Raw genomic sequence first — 21524 nt, 5'->3', positions numbered from 1 at the left:
GACAGACAAAGGTTTGACAGATAAATGAAAAATGCTCAACATCACTAATCATCAGAGAAATGCAAATTTAAACCACAATGAGATATCACCTCTTTCCAATTAGAATGGTTATTATTAAGATTAAAAGACAAAAGGTTACAAGTGTTGGCAAAGGTGTGGAAAAAAGGAAATCCTTGTACAATGTTGGTGGAAATGTCAATTAGTACAGCCATCATGGAAAACAGTATGGAGGTTCCTCAAAAAATTTAAAATAGAACTACCATATACTCCAGCAACTCCACTACAGGGTAGAGAGCCAAAAGAAATGAAATCAGCATGACAGATAGCTATACTCCCATGTTCACTACAGCACTATTCACAAGAGCCAAGATATGGAATCAATCTAGTCCATCCAAGGATGAATGGATAACAAAAATATGGTGTACATACACAATGGAGTACTATTTAGCCTTATAAATGAAGCAAATCCTACTATTTGCCCCAACATGGATGAACCCAGAGGACAAAATGCTAAGTGAAACATCGCCAGGTGCAGAAGCAACAACACTGCATGATCTCACATATATGTGGACTCTAAAAGTCATCCTGGCTCACTCCCTCAGTTAGGAAACTGTAATAGCTGGCCCTGGAGTACTTCAGATCCTCCCATCTGATCCTCGATATTTGTTCCTATGGATGTGTTTTATCATTTAAATAGAAGTTAAAATATCTCTCCAGGAAATGAATAATGATGATGACAAGGACCAATGCAAAGGGTGAAGGTCCCATGGACAGGTGGCTTTGAATACCGTCAACATCAGGGGAGAGAACATGTCTATGTGTTCACATCACAAATGTCTCAAGAACATGTTCTGGGAACGAGACCTAACCCCACCTAAGTGGCTGGCACCACCCAGTCATGCCTCCCCCTCGGTCAAGCTGACTTTCTCCTGGATGGACTTGAGGCTGTGTGCCAACCTCCCCCATGCCTCCATCCTGTCATCTGTCCATCCCCACAGTGTATTTTGCATAGGCATCTGCCATGGCCCCAGTCAGGTTAATCCCCCACAAAGGATGCTCTCAGCCCTGCGCAGAGCTTGGTGAACACAGTCAGTATATGCTGCTGGTTCGGTCAAGCCCTGACCCGGTATATACTTGCTGTAAGCTTGGCCCTGCCTCCTGTCTGAGCTGAGACCAGACTCTGCTTTCTGCACATCAGTGCACATGCCACTGACAACAGCTCCTAGGAAGGTCAGGTCCTGCAGCTTTGTGAGTCTGGTGCTTCACACACACGCACAGGAAAACACTCCATGCCCATGGGGAGGGGAGAGGAGGGGAGTGCCCTTTAGAAAAAAGGGAGCTATCAGAGCCTGGTCAGAGTCCACCAAGAGAACAAAACATCTCAGTAAGAAGCATCACATGGGATGACGCAGACTAGTTTATTTTTAATGTTATCACCCTGAAATTACTCTGACCAAAGTTCCCAGTCGTAGGGCAGCTGCCTTATCGACCAAGAGGATCAATTCCAGCCACAGTCACAGCCCAATCTCACTGAAAACCAGGCGGTGTTTAGGTTTGAATATTATTTTTATGGACAGGAAACCAGGTACAGATTTTGCTTCTAAGTCACTTGAGCAAGTCGCTTAGCTGCCCAAACCCCATGTCCCTAATCAGCAGAAAGAGGTTAAAGTGTCTCACTCCCACATGGGAGGCTCAAGTGAGTGGTGTGAATCTGCTCAGGAGAATCCATATTCCCCAAGTGAGATGCCAGGTGGGCTTGTGGGGCTGGTGCATTCCTCAGCTATGCTTGGTGGCTGTTGTTCTTTCCCCAGCAGTATTCGTTCTATGTTTTCTGCATATGTTAGGCTATTTGCACACCATGAGGTGGGCATGTCAGTTCCCACCACTGTGAACAAAGTGACAGGCTTTGAAATTAACATCCATCATGCTTTTGCTTAAAATTATATGACAAAAGCAATCTTATCCAAAGGGGGAAATTTCAAACCAAATGTCACTCAACCTATAAAAATCAAAGAGCTGCAAATGCAGTTTTAATAAATAGTATCATCTGATTTAGAAAAAAATCAGGATGGTACCTACCTATGAATAATGACAAAGCTAAATGAATAAAACTAGACTTAATCTTTTCAGAAGTCGCTAGATTCAACAACAATGCAAAAATAACACTGGGCCTACCAGGGGGAGAAGTAAAGGTATTCTGGGGGAAATGGGGAATTTGGGAATGAAGACTAAGGATGTGATGAAGGAATGCAGGACCAGGAGGAACAAAAGCATCCTCTCTGATGAGCAGCAGAAAGAACAAGGCTATGGAACTCAGGCCTCAGCACCCAAAGTTCAAGAGCTGAGAAGATGAGTGTGGGGACCCAGACAGCAGATGCCCCACCTGGAAAATGCTCTCCCAGGGCAGAGGTATGAAAAGCCACACAACCACCCCTCCCTCCTTCCCTAAGCTCTCCATCTGGGACAGCAGGATCAATATTTTGTGTTCATTTACTTCACTGCCATCCGTCACCCACCCACTATGCCCAGAAGGTAGCTTCCACACAGCACATGGTGCCTGATGCAAGACTGGACTTAGTGAACATCCAGCACAAGGGCAGATATTTCCATCTGCCATGGAGGGCAAGGGACAGGACTGCCTCCAACATCCCACCTGTCCTGCCCAGAGGTGGGATGGACAGGGAAAAGACACACACCACACACGTACCTGGACCCGGGTGATGTGCAGGTAGAGGACACAGGCCACCAGGAAGCAGATACAGAACACCAGCAGGAGCAGGACGGCCACACTCCTGGAGATAGAGGACATGAAGGTCACTGCTGGGCAGGGGCTGGGTGATGTGGCCAAGAGATACCTGTAAATCAGTTCTCCCTATGCTCCCTCTAATTCTCCTGAGCTCTCAGGACGAAGCAGTGTCATATACTGGGCCGCCTGCCCTTGGGTCCCCGGGGATTTGCCATATCTGTTGTCTTCCAGAGGAGGCATTTGGAGTTCCCAAGTTAAGGGGTCTTTTCTGAGCTAGGATGAGGGACAGATATCTTTCTGGAAGCCCTTTACTCCTGACAGAATCATAGGAGCTGCCCAGACGGTCAAATGAGCTGCCCTTCTGTGGGGCTTCATCTGGGAAGGAAGTTTCTAGAAAAAGCTAGATTCCCAAACAGGGACCTCAGGTGGATCACTGTGTTCAGGGTCTGTATGCATCCCACAGATGTGGCCCCCTGTCCTCCTCAGGTGTGAGGACAGTCTGTGTGTTCTCTGGAAACTCAAAGGAGATGTTATTCCCCCTCGATAGGTTTTATGAAGAAACAGTTATGTCTGGAAGAAAAGTAACAAGCAGAGACTTTTGGGGTGTCTTCCTCAACCAAAAACACCTGCCAAACTCACACCCACTCATAGGGTGATTACTATATTTTTCTTCCTTTTCAGAATCCTCTTTTTCTCATTTTAATGTTTCTGAAAATGACATGGACCTAAAAACCAGTGAGGCCATTCAGTATATTCAGTTTCCCCTTTGACAACAGTTATCAGGGCAATGGCACATGCCACAAAGGACGGAGAAACTGAAAATACATGGTGTCTTAGAATTCATTCAGTCAATTCAAAATTAAAAATCAACAGTGACCAGTACCAAGCTGGATGCCATCAAAGTTTGCTATACTACTGACTTGAGTAACTGGTGGTGGCCAATGTCTTCCCCAAATGCTGGGCATGATGGGAGAGTAACTGGGAGGTGAATCCCGAATATAAGAGAAGAGCACAAAGCTACCAACCTTAGGGACCTTAAATTCCACTTATTTATTTATTTTCCTACTAGGGACTGAACCCAGGGGCAGCTAACCACTGAGCCACGTCCAGAGCCCTTTTATGTTTTATTTTGAGACAAGGTCTTGCTAAGCTGCTCAGGGCCTCACTAAGTTCCTGAGGTTGGATTTGAATCTGTGATCCTCCTGCCTCAGCTTCCTGAGCTGTTGGGATTGCAAGTGTGAGCCACCATGTCTAGCCAGTGACTTTGACTTCTTGACCACCTTCCCACATCACTGATCAGAACAGGACAACACTTACTGTGGGATCATAAGAAGGTAGACAAGGCCAAATAAGGCAGCCAGGATGAGGGCAAGGACGACAGCGCTGGTGAAATACTCGTCCTGAAGCTGGTGGTACTACAAAGAGGGGAGGGAGAGAGATGGATCAACCCCTGGGGCTGCGAGCTTCTGGGCCCTAGATGGTGCCTTGACCCACCACATCAAGGAAGATTAAAACCAGAGTTACTTACCTTTTGTTCCCGTTCAACATGTTTGTACTTCAAGGTAAAGAAGTTCAGATCCGCCATCTCCAGCTCCGTCTGACGGGCTTCCAGGAGGCGGCTGATGTACCTATTGACACGCGTGCCTGGTGTGGTGTAGACCACATTTGTAGAGAAAGACGAGCGGTTTCTCAGTTTTTCTGATGCTGTTCTCAACGCCCTCCGCTGCAGCCATCGTGGAAATAAGGAAACATCATCAAATTTTCCACTTTTTGAAGAAAAGGGATCATACTCACCCTCTAGCCTGCACCTATCCACTGCAGCGTGAACTCCATTTGAGGATCTGAGATGCAAACACAGGTCTGTCCCCGCTGACCTGAGATGGCAGGGGAGGCCTCTCAGTGTTGGGGTTCCCATATCTGTGCTGGGGGTTACAGGGCAGCTGTCCACAGCAACTGCAGTGAGGGTTGTGGGACTCAATACGTGTGCAGTGGTGGAACAGTATCCAGGGAAGAGCAGACACCTGCACATATAACCCAAAAGACAAGACCTTACAGGTCTCTCACTGCAGCCAGGGCTGATGGGAATGGAGCATGAATCCTTCTACACAGCTCCTATATGTCCCAGAAGGGGTACAAGAATGCACTCATTTGCTAAAAAGAAAAATGGAATCTAATTTGAAACCACCTACTGCGATCTCATTATTGGACTTCACAAGCAGGGCCTCTGGTGATTAACACATTTTACGAGAAAACAAAAATATTAAAAAGATGCTGTGCATGCAGTTTCAGAAAAGAAGGAATAAACACATCACTCCATTCTATTCTAACCAAATGGTCAAAATGCCAACAATACATATAGACACAAGACTCAACAGTAGAAAGAAAAAAATGGGTGCTTTAGGAACTTTGAGATTCAAAGAAAAAATGTATGGCAGAGTGGGAGGTCCCCCTGGGGTTTCTTTTTGTCTTATTTATCTCAGATCAGAAACTGAAGAAGCCAATAGCCTGAAAATGCCATTGTGTACAGATAAAATTAGTGGAAGCATCAAAAGCCTGCTCTTTCTGGCCAAAGGACCAAGAAGGGGAAACCTAGAAAAAGAGAAAACTTAGACAACAACCACCCTACTCTTTCCCAAGACCACTGAAAAATCTATTTCCTACCCCCATTCATCCAGCAAAGGCCACACTGGAGTCTTGAATTCCACTCTCAGGGCTGTGAGGACGTGTAGCTGCACCCCAGCTAAGACAATGCCAAAGAAAGTCAAACAGAGCCAAGGTGCTCATATCCAGGAAATGGCAATGAACCCTGTACTTATGCTACTACTGGCCTCAAGGAGAATCAGCTTCCATATCTGCCTAATAGTAATGTCATGGAAGATGAGTGGCAACCGGGACTTCCATGTTCACCTGGCAGTAACAAGAGAGCACCCCTAACCGCACCTCGTAAGATCACAGAAACACTGGAGAGTCAGCCACACCATACATATGAACAGTCAAAGGGCCATACCTCTAAGTGTATCACCTTAATACATACACGAAAGTATTTCCTAAATCCAGCAACCACTTCTCATTAAAAAATGCAAATACTAATGCTGTGAGCTACTTCCCTGAAATAATTAGGCATATTCTACTACACCTAGTGCAAAATGTCATCATTAAAGGCAAAATCCTATTTGTTTTAACTACTAAAGTCAGAATAAAAAAGAATGCCCACCTTTATTAAGGTCACTTAATAATGGAAAGAAGATGAAGCACAATTCTCATAATTTGTAATGGGTATTACTGTAGATTGAGAAAATCCAAGAGAATTAAGAAGTTACTGTGTGCAGACCAAACAAGCTAAAATTTTATGTTCACTATATTAGATAGATATAGTAGACATTATTCTTATAAAAATAATCCCTAGCATATTTAAACATAAAGCCCAGGAGATAGGGCAGGCAAAAGGCTAAGTGGATTAGAAATAGAAGAAAAGGCATGGCAGGGAGCACACTGGTGATATTTTAAACTGTGCTAAGGGCAGAGCTGAGGGGGTTGGGAAAACCAGAGCTCATACATATCATGGGTGGGGTTAGCAGGGCAGACACTTGGAGACCACAATTTGGCAATAGCTCTCCAAAATTAAAATAGACACTCCATTAACCCAGCAATTTCACCATAAAGCAATACCTCAGGCTATCCTTGTACTCTTGCTAAGATGTTTTTTTTTAAAAGGATGTTCCCAGAACCTGGGGACATGATAAAATGAAGTCCCCATCTACCAACAAGATGGGTGAAGTCAGGTCTGCACCCGTCCAGTGGTTTCCAGATGTGGAAACCATTCTGCCACAGAAAGGACTTGGATTTGTGTGTATCTCCAAGATGCCTACAGTCCAGCATGAGAGAAAAGACTGTGTGTAGCTATAGTAATCTCAGTTCCTACTTGCATTTACTTCCTGGTGCATACACACACTGATTTTTAGAAAGAAAGACAAAATGGTAAACAGTTTGAAAGATTTAATTTTTGTATCATGTACAGACACTGCTTTTATTTTTATTTATTTATTTAGGTAATAGGGATTGAACCCAGGAATACTTTACCACTGAGCTGCATCCCCAGTCCATTTTATTTTTATTTTGAGACACAGTCTCATGAAGTTGCCCAGGCTGGCCTTGAACTTGTGATCCTCCTTTCTCAGCCTCCCAAATCACTGCGATTACAAGATGCACCACCATGCCCAGTATATTTTTTGTAGTAGTTGTTGTTACTGTTTAATCAAAAAACTTAGATATTGAAGTATAACAAGAAAGATAAAAATAATGCTAAAAGATAGAGAAGCGGGAGAAGGCAGACAAAAGGAGGTTCCCAGATGTACGAATACCAGAATCAAGAAGAGTCCCTAGACTGTCTCTGGCTAGCATTAGCCTGTCCCCAACCTGATGGGTTCAATTGGTGACAGGCGTCACAAACCCTAATGAGTGACACACCCATGCAAGCAGACCTTGACTCATAGGACTCATTTTACAGAATGATCCAAGAACAAAATTTCAGGAACAAAAATGCTGTGCATGACGTGCTTCACTTAAGAGAAAAAAAAAAAAAAATACCCTAAATATCAGTGGAGGTTGATTAAGTAAATAGTCTCTCTAGATATCTATGCAATGGTTGAAAATCAAATTTTTGAGGGGTATTTGACAATATAAGAAAATCTTTTCTTATTTTTATTTTTTATTTGTTCTAATTAGTTATGCATGACAGTAGAATGCATTTTGACATCTCATACATAAATGGAGTATAACTTCTCATTCTGTGTACATGATGTAGAATCACCCAGCCATGTAATCATATATCCTTATGATATACTGGCCAGTGAAGAAGAAACAAGCAACCAAACTGTTTGTATGTTACCCAATTAAGTTTTATTAAAAATTTTATAAACACACACACTTAGGAAACAGGAAGGAACAAAATGTTAATGATAGGTCTTACTTTTGTGGGAGTTGGTAGGATTATAGATAAATGTTTTTCATTTTCTTCTTCATGCATTTTTGCATTTCTTCATATTTTTTACAATAAGTACTTTTATAATCATAGAGAATATTCAGAGAACAAAAAGAAGATGTATATGCGCTGTGAGTTACAGTTTACTGTAGGAGCTTATCCCTGCGGTATGACAATAATAGCTGTTTGAGCAAGACCTAAAGCCACAGGCAAAGCCACTGTGGGTGCAGGTAGAAGACCAAACCCCCAGGAGGAAGTCTAGGGTACCCAGTGTGGGGTGGCCCAAACCTACCAGAGGTAGAATATGTGGGAACTAACAAAGATTCAGATCCAGAATCTTCCTCTGGGTCTCTCTGTGCACTTCCTTATAAAATCCAGTTTCCTCAAAGAAACATGCTTAGTTTAGCAAAATCCTGCCTCAATATATGATCACCATCCATAAATAGTCGGTCCCTCAACCTTCACTATGCCCCAGGTACTATGTGATCACCCTGGCTTATCATCATCAGGAATCCTATAGGTTGGTTTAGCCAGAATCCCCCAATCCCTGATGCTTCCTCTTGGTAATTTTCTATCCATTGACTCCACCCTATAACTTAGCTACAGATTCCCACTTTCCCTGATGTATCTGAAGTTCACCCCAATCTCTCCCCCCAACTTTGGGACCCCACTTTCTTGGTCCTACTGCAAAGATCCTGAACACCCCAATCCCTGACCCTGAACTGAGTCTTTGTGCAATGTTGCCACCTATTGGTCAATCCCTGCTGTTCTGGCTCCTGCTCCCCTAAATGAGCAGCACCTGAAAACACTGGACCCCCACAGACAGAACAGTCCATGCTCAAGTGCTCAAGTACACTTGTAAGTCACTCCACAAAACTGGACACACTGATCATAAAAGACATGCCAAGATCCCAAAGTATAAAGCACACGCTCACCCCACCACAACCCCAGTTCCTAGGTGGCTCCATCTTACACTGAGGCTGCCAGGTGTGCATGTCTGGAGGAGCAGGGGAACAGAGAAAAGGAAGAGGTGAGATGGATGAGTGAAGATAAGCCTGGAATGCCACGGAGAGGGAAAGAGCTGCAAGCAGAGTTAGTCTGCACAGTGTCCACCTGTCACTCAAGCAAACTTGTCACATGCTCAGGATCTGGCCCTCCCTGGAGCCACCACAGACATCCCTGTAGAGACCCCATGCCACTGACCATCATCACTCTTTGATGACACTCTCTGCCCCCATTTGGGACTTGTTTTCACTAATCATAGGTAGCAGCAAGGAGCCTAGTCTGGGAACAGATGGTGATGAGGATATTGGAAAAGCAAAGCTTTTTCCATGGAAGTTGGGGTGACTCTTGGTCTCTGTCCCTAGGGAGGACTGGGTACTAGGGGAAGAGAGTTGCCCTGGCCACAGAGAATATCCATGGGGCAAAGAGGCCAGAATCAGGCACCCTGGAGGGCAAGGGGTCAGAGTTTAGAGGTAGAGAACAAGAAGACAGTGTTTTGGCAGCATTTGGCAGTACTGACAGGGCTGCTGACCAAGGCATGATGCCAGGGGAGGATCATCTACAGGCAGAGAACTCATGTGCAGATGGGGAGTTGTGAAGCAACATGACAGGCAGTTGGACAGAAGGATGAGACAAAAGAGGGAGGCACTGGGTACAAGGTAATGGTAGGTGGGGCCAAGCCTCAAGGCCCAGAGGCTTAGCAAGATGTCCCCAGGGGTCATCCAAAGTGAAAAGGGCCAGCATCAACATGCAGGACACTTGAGGGTCAGGGCTGGAGGGCCCAGTAAGGACAGGACCTGACCATGACAAGCACAGATAAAGTCCCAGAGTTCAAAGAAGGTGGTATGGCACCATGATGAGAAGGGGACACAATCTGAGAGGGTTTGAGCCTCCCAGGGGAGTATGGAAGCCAGATGTAGAAGCTTGTGTATCCAGGCACCAGGCAGACAGCAGCAGGTGAGGTCTGTCAGAGCTCACAGGTGAGGTCTGACGCTCTATGCCATCCATCTAGAGGACTGAGGGGATAGAGGGACCAAAGATGAAATGGGGACAACACTCAGTGCACCCAGAGGAGGCAGGAAGGTGAAAAGCAAGGGGTCCAAGTCTTTGGTCAGGGAGGTGAGAGGTGTATGCACATAGAAGCTTGTCAAGACATGCTGCCTAGACCAGGGTGAGACTGCAGGAAGCAGGATGGTGGCAGGAGAGGGCTGGAATCACCAACAAGCCACTGAAGTGGGGCTGCAAATGGCTCAGTAGGGACCGGGGAGCCAAGGTTTGTCTCCTTCCAAACCTACAGAGCCACTGAGGGGCTGCTGCGGGAATTGTCTAAAATCTAAGTAGAGACACTGCTTTCTCCCACCCCTGGAGAAAGGGCAGTTCCGTCACTGTCTTGGTTTGTCCAATAGAGCTTTAATATTTGAATCACTGAGCAGCGTGCTCTACCTGGAAACATGTCTGAATTCTAGAGTCCTATTAAACCTGAGTTTCCTCAGTGATCCAATAAGAATGACTTTTCCACCCCTCACCACAACTGCTCCAAGAGTGTCCTGGGCAGACAGAAGCCCTGCTTGCAGACTTTCCTTATTGCTTTAGGTTCCATAATACCTCTGCATCCTCCAGTCTTTTTTAATTTTGATTTTTTTTTTTATTCATCCTGGATTCTTTTGGATTAAAATTTATTTTTCAAAATATTGCATGAAAATATTATTTATCTGGATGACTGAGTTTTGGGTACCTGCTTAAACTGTGCATCTGGCTTGCCCCACCTTTGTTCTAGCCCTGGTGGAGAGATATGTGGGGACCCCAAGCACTAGGGGAGAAAGGTAGAGATTAAATCTGAAAACATGGCAAACAAGAGGGTTTAAGATTCTCTGGTTACAAATTCTAAATAAAATTCAATGCACAACCAAACTAGCAAGAAAGGAAATTATCAGAGGTCAGAAATGTTCAGGTAACTGGGAGTCTAGACAGGGTAAGAATGTCAAAGCCACTGTCAGCCCTGAGGGCAGCGGCGCTGTCAAACTCAGTATATCTGAAGTGCTGCATATTTCATGTGGCACTCGCAGAAACCAGCCCAAAAAACTAAGGCCTGAAAGTGGTGGGAATTCCAGGCTCAAGAGGCTCCACCCTCAGCAGACAATGACTGGAAAAGCTCCTTGCATGGGAGATGAGGAGACTTATCTGTCTTGGATCCCACTCTGAATGGAGCAGAAACTTAGAAACATGTGCCTACTGGCCTGATTAGGGCCAAAATCCCTATTACCTTGGACATCTGAAAACTAGAAGTTAACCATTTAGTTTAAAACAGTCCCTAGCTGCCTGAGAGGCATAAAGACCAATATTCTTTGATGGGATACACCATGAATTCTTACAGAATTCTCAGATAAAGTTCTAGCAAAATTGAGCTCACACACACAAATTGTGATAATGAACCATGAGCCTGAGGCAGCAGAATCTTGCTTCTTCCTGAGAAGACTCTAAATTATAGCAAGAGGTTTCTTTAAAAGGCATAAAACCCGTAAAGGCAGGAAAGAAATGAAGGTGGAAAAAGTAGCAACAGAAGTTTAGAAAACAGGCATCAGGAACTGAGGAGACAGACCTTGGAGGGCTGGACCCCAGCTGACAGTGGAGGAACCAGGCCAGCTCAGGTTTAAGCATTGATGGTCTTAACTAATGTGGTCAAATGCCATCCATGAGGTGGTGTCAATGGTCCCAGGTTTACCCCACAGTCTTGGGACATGAACCCATCAACCCCCCAAAGTACCAGTGAGATCTTTCCTTGTGGGGAAATCAGGGTTTCCAGCTCAGAGTTACTGATGCAAGACCACCTGGTTGAAGTGAAGCCTGAGACCCCAGGCCTTTCAGCAGAAAATTCAAGAATCCCAGGTGACCCTGACCCATTCAAGAAGAGAGACAGAAAATCCTGGTACCCACAAGAAAGTTCAAAGAGGAGAACCTTTCTCCCGGATCTGCATTCCCAATCAGCTCTGTAATTCCCAATTTTAATCAACAAGAGTAAGGGCTTCGGACATCTATAGGAGATAGGATTATAAAGGAAGATGAACAGAGTGGGGAAAGGTGCTCAGAGGAAACAGAGATGTTTCTGGGACAAGAAAATCTTTTTTAAAAAAAATCTCAGTGAGACAAAAGGGGGAAAGATACATCCCTGACAGGGAAATAGGCTTTCATGAAAAGAACTATTCAGAACAAAATAGAGATCATGGAGGGTTTTTGTTTGTTTGTTTGTTTTGTTTTTTTTAATGTGGTTGAAGAAATGAAAAACTCAAAAGAATTGTTGAGTTGGGTAAGGTGGCACATGCTTGTAATACCAGCGACTTGGGAGGCTAAGGCAGGAGGATCGCTAGTTCACAGCCACCTCAGCAACTTAGAGAGGTCCTAAACAAGTTAGCAAGGCCCTAAGCAACTTAGCAAGACCCTATCTCAAAATAAAAAATAAAAAGGGATGGGGATGTGATTCCATGGTTAAGCACCCCTGGGTCAAATCCCTGGTACAAAAAAAAAAAAAAAAGAAAAAAGAAAAAAAAAAAGTGACAAATGATAAAGTTGAAGAAATTTTCTAATAAGTAGAGAGAGACAGAGAAGGAGAATCAGACCAGTTCAGGAGATTCAATTCAATGCCCAAATAATAAAAGTTTTAGGAAAAATGAGGGAAAAGCAATCATCAACAAAATAATCCCAGAACACTTCCAGAGGTGGATCCTCTGGGTCCATGCAGTATCCATTCCAAAGCATTAAAAAAAAAAAAAAAAAAACCCTAGATTAAGGCATATTTAGGGCAAGTTCAGAACACCAGGTACAAGGAACAGGTTCCATAAGCTTCCTGAGAGCAATAATACTCAGAAGGGTCACATCAAAGGGTTGGGAAATAGGATAACTCTGAGCTTCTCAGCAGCAACCCCAGAAGCCAGAACATAGTGAAACAAACTGTCAGAGGAAGGAAGATCACGGTGAACTGTCATGGACCAAATGTTTGAATACCTCCAAATCCACTTCTTGTAATTCTAACCCCCAACATGATGATAGTAGAAGGTGAGGACTTAGAGGTGATTAGGTTTAGATGAGATCCTGAAGGGATTAGCATCCTTAAAGAGACACCAGAGCTCCTTCTCTCTGCCATGTGAGGACACAGAAGGAGGCACCTGCAAAGCCAAGGAGAGATGACTAGAAGAGACCAGCCCTGCCAACACCTTGATCTTGAATTTCTAGCCTCCAGCACTGTGAGAGAAAAAATATCTATGGCTTAAGGCTCCTAAAAGGCTGTGGCATTCTGCTGTGGATCCTGAGCAGACTAACACATCAACCTAGTAACTGAGGCCCTATTACACCAACAGGCTGCAAAGCTCTACATGTGAGGGGCTAGAAAGATCCCTTTATGCATGCAAAGTACCCCAACGTTACCTCCTGTCCCTTCCATGGTCAGTTGCTGGAGTTCATGATCCATCAAAAGGAAGAACTGAACCAAGGGAGAGAGGAGCTCATGTGATATGAGAGATACAAGGTCAACCACAGGAGAAAGACAGCGCCAAAGAAGCCCCTTAGGGTGGTAGGGGCCAGCCTCAGGGGATAGTCAGATCAAGGCTAAAATGGCTAGGACATAAGGACAGGACTATCCTGAGCTTAGACAGTGAGCGGGGGAATGTTAGCTTGAACTTGGATAAATACAGATTATTAAGGTGTGAAAAAGTGCAAGGCAATACAGAAATCTGTACAGGAAATAAAACTTGGCTTAGCTCTCAGCAGCATTCACAAGATCATAAACATGTACTAGAGTTTGGATCTTTAATGTCTCTAGAAAAGTTCATGTGTTAGGCAATGTTCAGAAATGTACAGAGATAAGTGATTAGATTATGAGAGCTGTAACCTTGTGAGTGGATTAATTTATGTGATAGATTGATAATATGAAAGGACTACTAGATGGAAACTGTAGGCAGGTGGGACATGGCTGAAGGAAGTAGGTCACTGGGGGCATGACCTTGGGAATTCTATCTGTCCGTGGCCCCTTCCTCTCTCTCTCTTCTTGGCTGCCATGAGCTGAGCAGCTTTCCTCCACTATGTCCTTCCAACATGATATTCTGTCTTATCCAAAGCCCAGAGCAATAGAGCCCACCAACCATGGACTGAACCTCTGAAACTATGAAACTAAAATAAACTCTTCCTCCTCTAGGTTGTTCTTATCAGTTGTTTTAGACACGGAAATGAAAAGCTGACTAAACAATGTGTAAATAGTGATGTTGGACCTAACCAAGCTGCACAAGTACTATATTGCAGAGGAGAGGTGAGGAGAAGATGGGATGGAGACTCAGTTCCCATTGGCTCCTGCCAGCAGTGCCCCTGGTAACTCCTACCTTGTCATCGTCTTCACAGGTCATGACATTGGAGAAGGGGATCTCAGCCTTGAACATCTTTCGGCAGTGCATGAGCTGTACCAGCAGGTAGCAGACAGTCTTAAACTTCATCCTCTTGGCCGGCTTTATATCTGAGAGAATCAGGCCTGGAAATATCTGTTCAAACACAATGAACAGAGGGAAATGCTATCAATGAGATACATGTTGTTTCTTGGATTAAAAACATGACCCTGGTGGTGACAGGGACCCCAGGGCACAGGGAACCATTTGCTCAATGCTCACTGGGTGCCAAGCATTGAACACAATAATGAACAAACCCTAGCCAGGTTTCAGAACATCCAATTCTCTCTCTCTCACACACACACACACACACACACACACACACACACACACACACACAGGCCTCTTAAACTAAAATGAGGCATCAAATTGTGGGCAAAGTGGAGGAAAGGTTTGGGACCAGGGTCAGAGAAACATCACTTAGGCTTGGAGCAAATGTCACTTTATGGCTTCTGTTATCCCATTCAGGTCCCAGTACGTACTACTCTACAGATGAGGAAAGACACCATGAGCCAGGGAGGCTAGGTAGTAGGGTCAGCATCTGCTGGGCTGAGGGCCTTGCATCCTCACTGCCTTTGTGTCCAGGGCTCTGATCTGCACAATATCACCTGCTCACCCCTCAGGCCTCTTCAAGACCAAGTGAGAGGATAGGAAAGTGGGAACCTAAGAAAGCCTCCTGTGTTGCCGGCTTCACATCATCCTAAAGTGAGCCCAAAGCTCTCCCCGCATAGCAACTCTGACTCCATCTCCTCTCCAGGATCCAGGTGCTCCTGACTGGTGCTCAGCCACCCTGCCCACTTCTTACCTCCACCTCCACTGGCCCTACAGATAGGAAAGGAAACTCTCAATTTCAAAACAATAGAACGCCCGCCTGCTTTTTACACCCGTTCTCTTCTCTTCTCGCCAAAGTTCTATCAACAGGGGCTGTACACTGTCCTGACCTGATGAACCCCACTACCTTCAAACCACAGTACTCAATGCTGTGTCAACATGACCCAGCCTGGGGGTGGCATCCTTGTGGGGCAGTGCCCCCCTTCTCAGGACCTCTGAGTCCCCTGACTCCAACCTGCTTGAACTTCCTGGGCTTTCTAAAACTTCTAGCCCCTTCACATTCCCTCATTCTTGGTTGACCTACGGTGGCAGGTCAACAATCTCCCTCTGATGATCCCCAACTTACAATGCCTACTTTCCCTGAGGGTGACCCCTGCTACATTCCCTGTAGGGCCCCTTGCAGCCCAAGTTCCCCCTCAGAACTCCTCCCCCAAACTCAGCCCCTTTAGGAGGGACCTGGTCCTTCCCAGTTTGTCCTGCCCAATGAACCCCATGTCACTTCCTGGCTGCTGCCCAGTCACCCATGGCCCCTAAGTCAGATGGAGATGCTGTCCCCCAAACCTTTTCTCCTCTACTACCCTCCATGGCTGGGTTCTCTTGGGTTGACCATTGCATCTCCAGAGCCCAGGAAGAACAACAGCCCAGGGAGTCTGAGCTTCCAGCCCAGGGAGTCTGGAAACTCTTTCTCATGCCCCACCCACTCTATCCTAACAAAGTGGTGGTCCCTAAGAATTCAACACTCCTGCATCAAGTTGAAACACACAAGGGAGTCCCAAAGCAACAGGTGCTTAGAAGACAAAGAAAAGGAGGCTCTATCTTTAATAGGTTATTTAAAAGACATTTTTACTGGTAGCCACAGCTGGGTTGGGGAACTCTGGGTAAGTAAGTTAGAAAGGGGCTTAGCTCTCTTGGCATACCCTTGACCTTTCTGTTTCAGATCTCAGTCCTGATACTCACTGGAATGAGACTGTGATCCCAGTTACTGCCAGGTGTATTCCAGTCTGAGGAAGGCCCAGACCTGTCCAGTCTACCTCCTCCAGAACCTTAGGTGGGTGATGGCCAAAGCCAAAGAAAGCCACCCAGGACGTCTGGTCCAGGGCAGGTCAGCTTCTAAAGAGCCCTTTGCATAGCTTCTCACTGGTGTTCACAAAGAAGAGTCGTCCCCAGAGAGGCCCAACCATGCAACCTGTGTGGACACTAGATTCCCTGGAATGGTGGTTGTTATGCTTTGGATTTTGAATGCCCCCCGCCCAAAGCTCATGTGTTGAAATCATGATCTGATCCCCAATGCAATAAAATTCAGAGGTGGGGCTTTTAGGCAATGGTTGGATCCTCAGTTGTAACCTCATCAGTGGATTAATCCGCTTGATGAATTAATTTGAATGGCCTGGCGTGGTGGCACACACCTACCTGTAAATGGGAGGCTGAGGCAGAAGGACGTTGAGTTCAAAGGCAGCCTCAACAACTTAGCAAAGCACTAATCAACTCAGTGAGACCCTGTCTCTAAATTATCCCCAGTTGCAAAATAATAATAATAATAATAATATTTTGAATGGACGCCTGGGCACTACTATCAGCAGGTAGGTGTGGCTAGAGGAGGTAGTCCACTAGGAGCCTAACCCTGGGGACTATATCTAATCCCTGATTCTTTCTCTCTCTGTCTCTCTTTGCTTCCTAGATGCCATATTGAACAGCTTTCTCCTCCACACCCTTCTGCCAAGATATTTCCACAATGGACTAGCTGATCTTGGGCTGAAACCTCTGAAACCATTAGCCAAAATAAATTTTTCTTTCCATATGTTGTTCTTGTCAGCTATTCTGATTACAGGGATGAAAAGGTGACAAACACAGTGGTGATAAGGGTGATATTCAGTAGAGAACATGGGCAGTAAGGTCATGATTTTATTTTTTAGTCACACCACAAATTGTTTCTTTAAAACACACACATACACACAGACATAGCCCTACTCCCTCACCCAAGCCTGTACCTACACCTGAACCCTGGAAGGTCTGTCACCCTCAATCATGACCAGATCACTTTTCCCTGGATGGGGTGATCACAAGTTGTATGATCAAAGTTCCCTGTGTATGCAGCACCACTCAGATCACAGAGATCCCCCACTGACCCCTTGCAGGGGTCTCTCACTCACTTTGTGCAGACAGTAAAGGTCCAGAGTGGGGAGGGGGGACCCACTCCTGAGATAACCCCAGATGTCCCAGATGTCCGACTACGGATTCCCATCCCTTCTGCTCTCTGACTTGCTCCCACCAACAAAAGGCAAAGCCCTGGACCCAATGTTAGTAGGGGCACCCCTCTCTCTCTCAGCAAGTCTATAGCCAGAGAAACCATCATGGAAGGAGGAGCGCAGGACAAGTGTGTCTCTAAAGCTCTGTCCAGGCCAGGTCATTTAAGGATCAAAAGCAAGGTGGGGTGCAGTTTCCAGGTACCCACCTTTCTCCGATGGGATGGCACAATAAAGAAGGTCTCGATGTTATGAGTTTTCAGAAAGCTGTTCCTCTCATGTCCATGGCCCGGTTCTACCTCATAGTCCCCATTCAAGCACGCAAGGGTTGTCTTTGTGATATGAACCTTCCTATGAGAAAAGGATACATGTGCATGGAGTTGTGAGCCTTGCTGCTCAGTGTCCCAGAGAGCCCTCACGTGGGCCCATGGCTCAGGCTTCCTGGCCTGGAGCAAGCTCCCCAAGGAGCATTCATGCTCCCTGTGCATGTTCTACACAGGTAACCTAGGAAGAAAGGAGAAGGAGGCAAGCAAAGCAGGAGGGGTCATGCCCAGGAGGAGAAAGCAGGGACAGAGGAGGAAGATGAAGGGTCAGAGGGAGAAGGGAAGAACCACAGAAGAGAGAAAAATGTCAGAAGGCTACAACCAGGAATAGAGAAGAGGAAATGTGGGGTGAGTGGGGGAAAGAGAAGAAAAGAGGAGAAATAGGAGCCACCTCCCAAACTGTTAGGGTGACTTCTGGCCAGTCACACAGGTCAGAGCTGGCCAGCCTGGCCCCACACAACGTGAGTGGACAGAATGTCAGGACATGCTGTGGTGCATGGGACCCATGGCCTTCACACTGCCCCACATGTCTTCAGGCGAAGGCAGATGAATCCCTCAAAGGGAGCATCATCTCTGCAGAAGATGCAAACATGACAGGCAGACAAAACACTGGCAGCCTCCTCTCCTCCAACTAGTGCTCAGGGAACAAAAAGCAAACTCCCTGACCAACTCCACTCTTCACCATGCAATCTTCTGACTTCCTTGCAGAGGAAAGTCTTGATTTCAAGATTGAACTCTCTGGCTGGCTAAGGATGAAATCAGGGAGGCCCCACGAAAGTGGGGGCCAGGCTGAGGGTGGAGGTTCCAAATTTTCCAGGACTCTGAGAGGGGAGGACAGGGCCTGGGTGGTCAGCAGTGGCCTTTTCTGGCAGTGGCTGCTTTATGAGCTTCAGAGGATGGAATGGGCAGGAGAGGAAAGGATAGGGAGGAAACTGCCAGTCACTGGTGGGTATCTGAGGTTACGCACTTTCCATGCACATGTTTTCAGAAAATAAAACCAAACAGAGCAAAACAAAGAAGCAATAATAAGCTATAAGAACACCACTTGCATCAGGCAAAAAAGTCTCCATGCACATCTAGTCTTCCGATCTAATACCAGCTTTCTGAAGATGTGTACTGGGCCTCAGCTCAACCCAGGGAGAGCAGAAGTGAGCTCAGTAGGAGCCCCCACCACAGGATGCAGTAGCAGTTGTGGCCAGGACAGGTCGAGCTCCTCTGAGTTCCTGATGCTAAGGATCAAATTAGAACCCACACAGATCCCTTCAGGAACAAGGCCCAGAGAGAGGACTCACGTGAGACCACATGGTCACTGTGGGGCCACCCCTTACCGAGTCCCCAACTTACCCAGGCAGGCCAGCAGCCTCCATGACGTTGGCCAGGGTCACATCATTGGACCACACGTCATACTGCCACTTGCGCAGGCCCAGAACACCACAGAGGACCCTGCCGGTGTGTAGCCCCACACGCATGTTCAGGTCCACCTCAGTGGCCTCAGCCACAGACCTGTAACAAAGCATAGAACATGGGGCTGAGACCACCCGATACCTGCCTCAATGAACCACCACAGTCTGCACTGTGAAGCTATGAGCAATGGGGAAACTAGACTTCAATGCTGCTACACCATCTGGGAAGGGTCAGGATGGAACAGGTGTATGGAGGTCTCCTGGCCTGGTCAGTGGATAGCAGCACTTCTCTGCCTTGTCTGTGAGCCCTGGGTAGGCAGACAAGGCCATCGCAGTCAGCTTACGTGTTCACACCAGCTCAGGAGGTTCCCTCCATGGCCTCCTCCTACCCCTTCCCATCTAGGAACATCCCCAGAAAGAAATGAGCCTAGGACCTCAAATCCCACACAAGTCTTGTCACAAAGGGAAGGGGACTTGGGGAGATAAATGAAGACAGAGCAGGTGCTAAGGGTATTGAGGATCTGGGGAACGTCAGGTCAGCCTGGCCAACTTTGCACATACTACTGCCTATCCCTGAGTCTCAGAGCTGCACAGAAGTCCAGCTCTGGCTACATTGGTTCTGACAACGTCCAAAATCATTTAAACTCACCCAGTTACCCCAGTACACGGGGGAACAGTCATCCTGCTAATTCATTCTATTCCACTGAGTGAAAATATCAAAAAAAAAAAAAGTCTTCAGGAATTATAGCCCACTCCTTGCCACTCTCAGTGAGGCAGCCCGCATTCTGCCCTCGACCCTGGTCCATGCTCTGCTCTGCAGTCCCACTCCAGAGGCCTCTGTATCAATGATGACATGGAAAGCACAGGTTCACCCCACACCACCTGAGATGTGTCTGGTTCACCTTCACTCTAACTTCCCTTATTTCCATGCCTTCTGAAGCCCCCACCATTGCTGAGGGAGCAACTGCCCAGCATGTCTCCACAGCCTCCTGACCTCCACTCAACCGTGCTGGGCTCATCTTACAAACAGGAGCAGCTCTGCCATCATCATGTATTCACCTGCACAAGAGCTTGTGCTCCACAACCACAGCACACAGAGGACCCAACAGCCACTCCAAGAGAGCAGTCTGCCAGCCTCCACACTGGAGGGTCCCCGAAGTCCCAGTGCAAGTTCAGCTTCAGTAGCCTCAGAAGTGTTCATTCCACAGATTTACAGAGAAGTTATTTGAAAGTTAGACTATTAAAACTTCTTTAATACCTGTTCGACTTTATATTTTGAATGTAATTTTTTTTAAACTTCTTTCAGTTGTTTGCCAGTCTCCAATAAGAGACACTGAAACAAGATCCTGAAGTTAAAACATTTCAAAATCCGTGACAGGAAATGCCTGTGGGAAAATGTAGATGCCAAAACCTGCCAATGGTGTTTCAGAGCACTTTGAACGTTTATACTTATGTAGTCATGAAAGGGCAGATGATGTGGAGACTGCTGGGACTCACATCCACCCCTGTCCCCAGACCTCTTCAAGAACCACCAACCAGGTCCATGCAGCCTCACACATCTGCCACCTGCACCTTCTGTCAATACTTTCTGTCGTTAGCAGGTTCTGCCTCCAATATCTCCATGCTGACACCATCTGGTCTTCAGGAAACTGGACAGCTGCTTCTAAAGAAATAACACCTCCAGAGCTGTTCTCACTGCCACTCCTCTTGGCCCTATTCTTCCTGGAACATCTTGGCTGGATTTGGCTATTTATCCAATAGAACTTCTCATATCATTTCCAAGGAACCAGAATTTCCCTGGGCCTTTTGACTTTATTTGTCCAATTTTTCTTTCTTATTCATGTGCGTGGGTTCACTTATTTATCTCAAGTATTTTCTATGCCAGGAAAAAGTCAGACTCCTGCTCAGTCTGCAGCCCTGACCTGAGCTCTCAAGAGCTTGATTCCAACAGGGAAGAAACAAGGAAGCAGTCCACCCCAAGACACAGCAGACCCCGTTAGAACCTTGGCATAAATAAATCCTGGCATAGAGGAAATGTAATCATGATTATACTGAAGCTTGCAAATGAAGGAGCAGATGAGGGTACTTCTGTTCATTTGTTCAACAAACATCTATTGACTGCCTCCCTTCAGCCATTATTCAAAGCACTGTGGCTACAGCTGGGCACACAATGAAAAAAAATAAAAAGGAGGCAATGGACACTATAGAGGCCAATTTACTATCATCTAGAAGGAAGTTTCCCAGAATGGAGGAAGAATGGAGCAAATGGTATCAAGTCCCATGTGTTCAAAAAAAATGGCCTCAACTCGGGCTCCTCACTTCTACTCCTGGGCCTGAGCTTTTCCATCTGTAAAAATGCAAGTTCTCAACCTGGAATGTACAGGTTCAGAATCTCCAGATCCCATAATGTTTTGATGAAAATCCTATGCAAATAAAGACATGAGTGCAGCTAACCAAAACTAGAATCCAGTAACAACATGAAGTAATCCCTAAAGTTACTCTGATGAGAAACTGAGAAATGCTCCCTGGCTCACACACACAAACCAGTTTGTTAAAAAGGAAGGGCCTG

At 46.0% G+C, this 21524-nt stretch overlaps 1 protein-coding gene across 1 annotated transcript in view; it reads right to left on the bottom strand.

Annotated features, from left to right (window-relative positions):
• The window catches only part of ADCY1 (adenylate cyclase 1), a 148271-nt gene that overhangs the window by 53773 nt on the left and 72974 nt on the right, over positions 1 to 21524 (bottom strand). Inside the window, exons 6-11 of the mRNA XM_079149904.1 lie at positions 18897 to 19055; positions 17439 to 17580; positions 14096 to 14251; positions 4275 to 4469; positions 4064 to 4161; positions 2708 to 2792 (exon numbers count right to left, since the gene is read on the bottom strand). Coding sequence (XP_079006030.1) covers positions 2708 to 2792; positions 4064 to 4161; positions 4275 to 4469; positions 14096 to 14251; positions 17439 to 17580; positions 18897 to 19055 — 835 coding nt within the window. The remainder of the gene's footprint in view (positions 1 to 2707; positions 2793 to 4063; positions 4162 to 4274; positions 4470 to 14095; positions 14252 to 17438; positions 17581 to 18896; positions 19056 to 21524) is intronic.

The sequence above is a fragment of the Sciurus vulgaris genome (assembly GCF_902686455.1).
Source record: "Sciurus vulgaris genome assembly, chromosome: 8".
NCBI lineage: Eukaryota > Metazoa > Chordata > Mammalia > Rodentia > Sciuridae > Sciurus > Sciurus vulgaris.
This window is presented reverse-complemented; position numbering and strand designations above follow the sequence as displayed.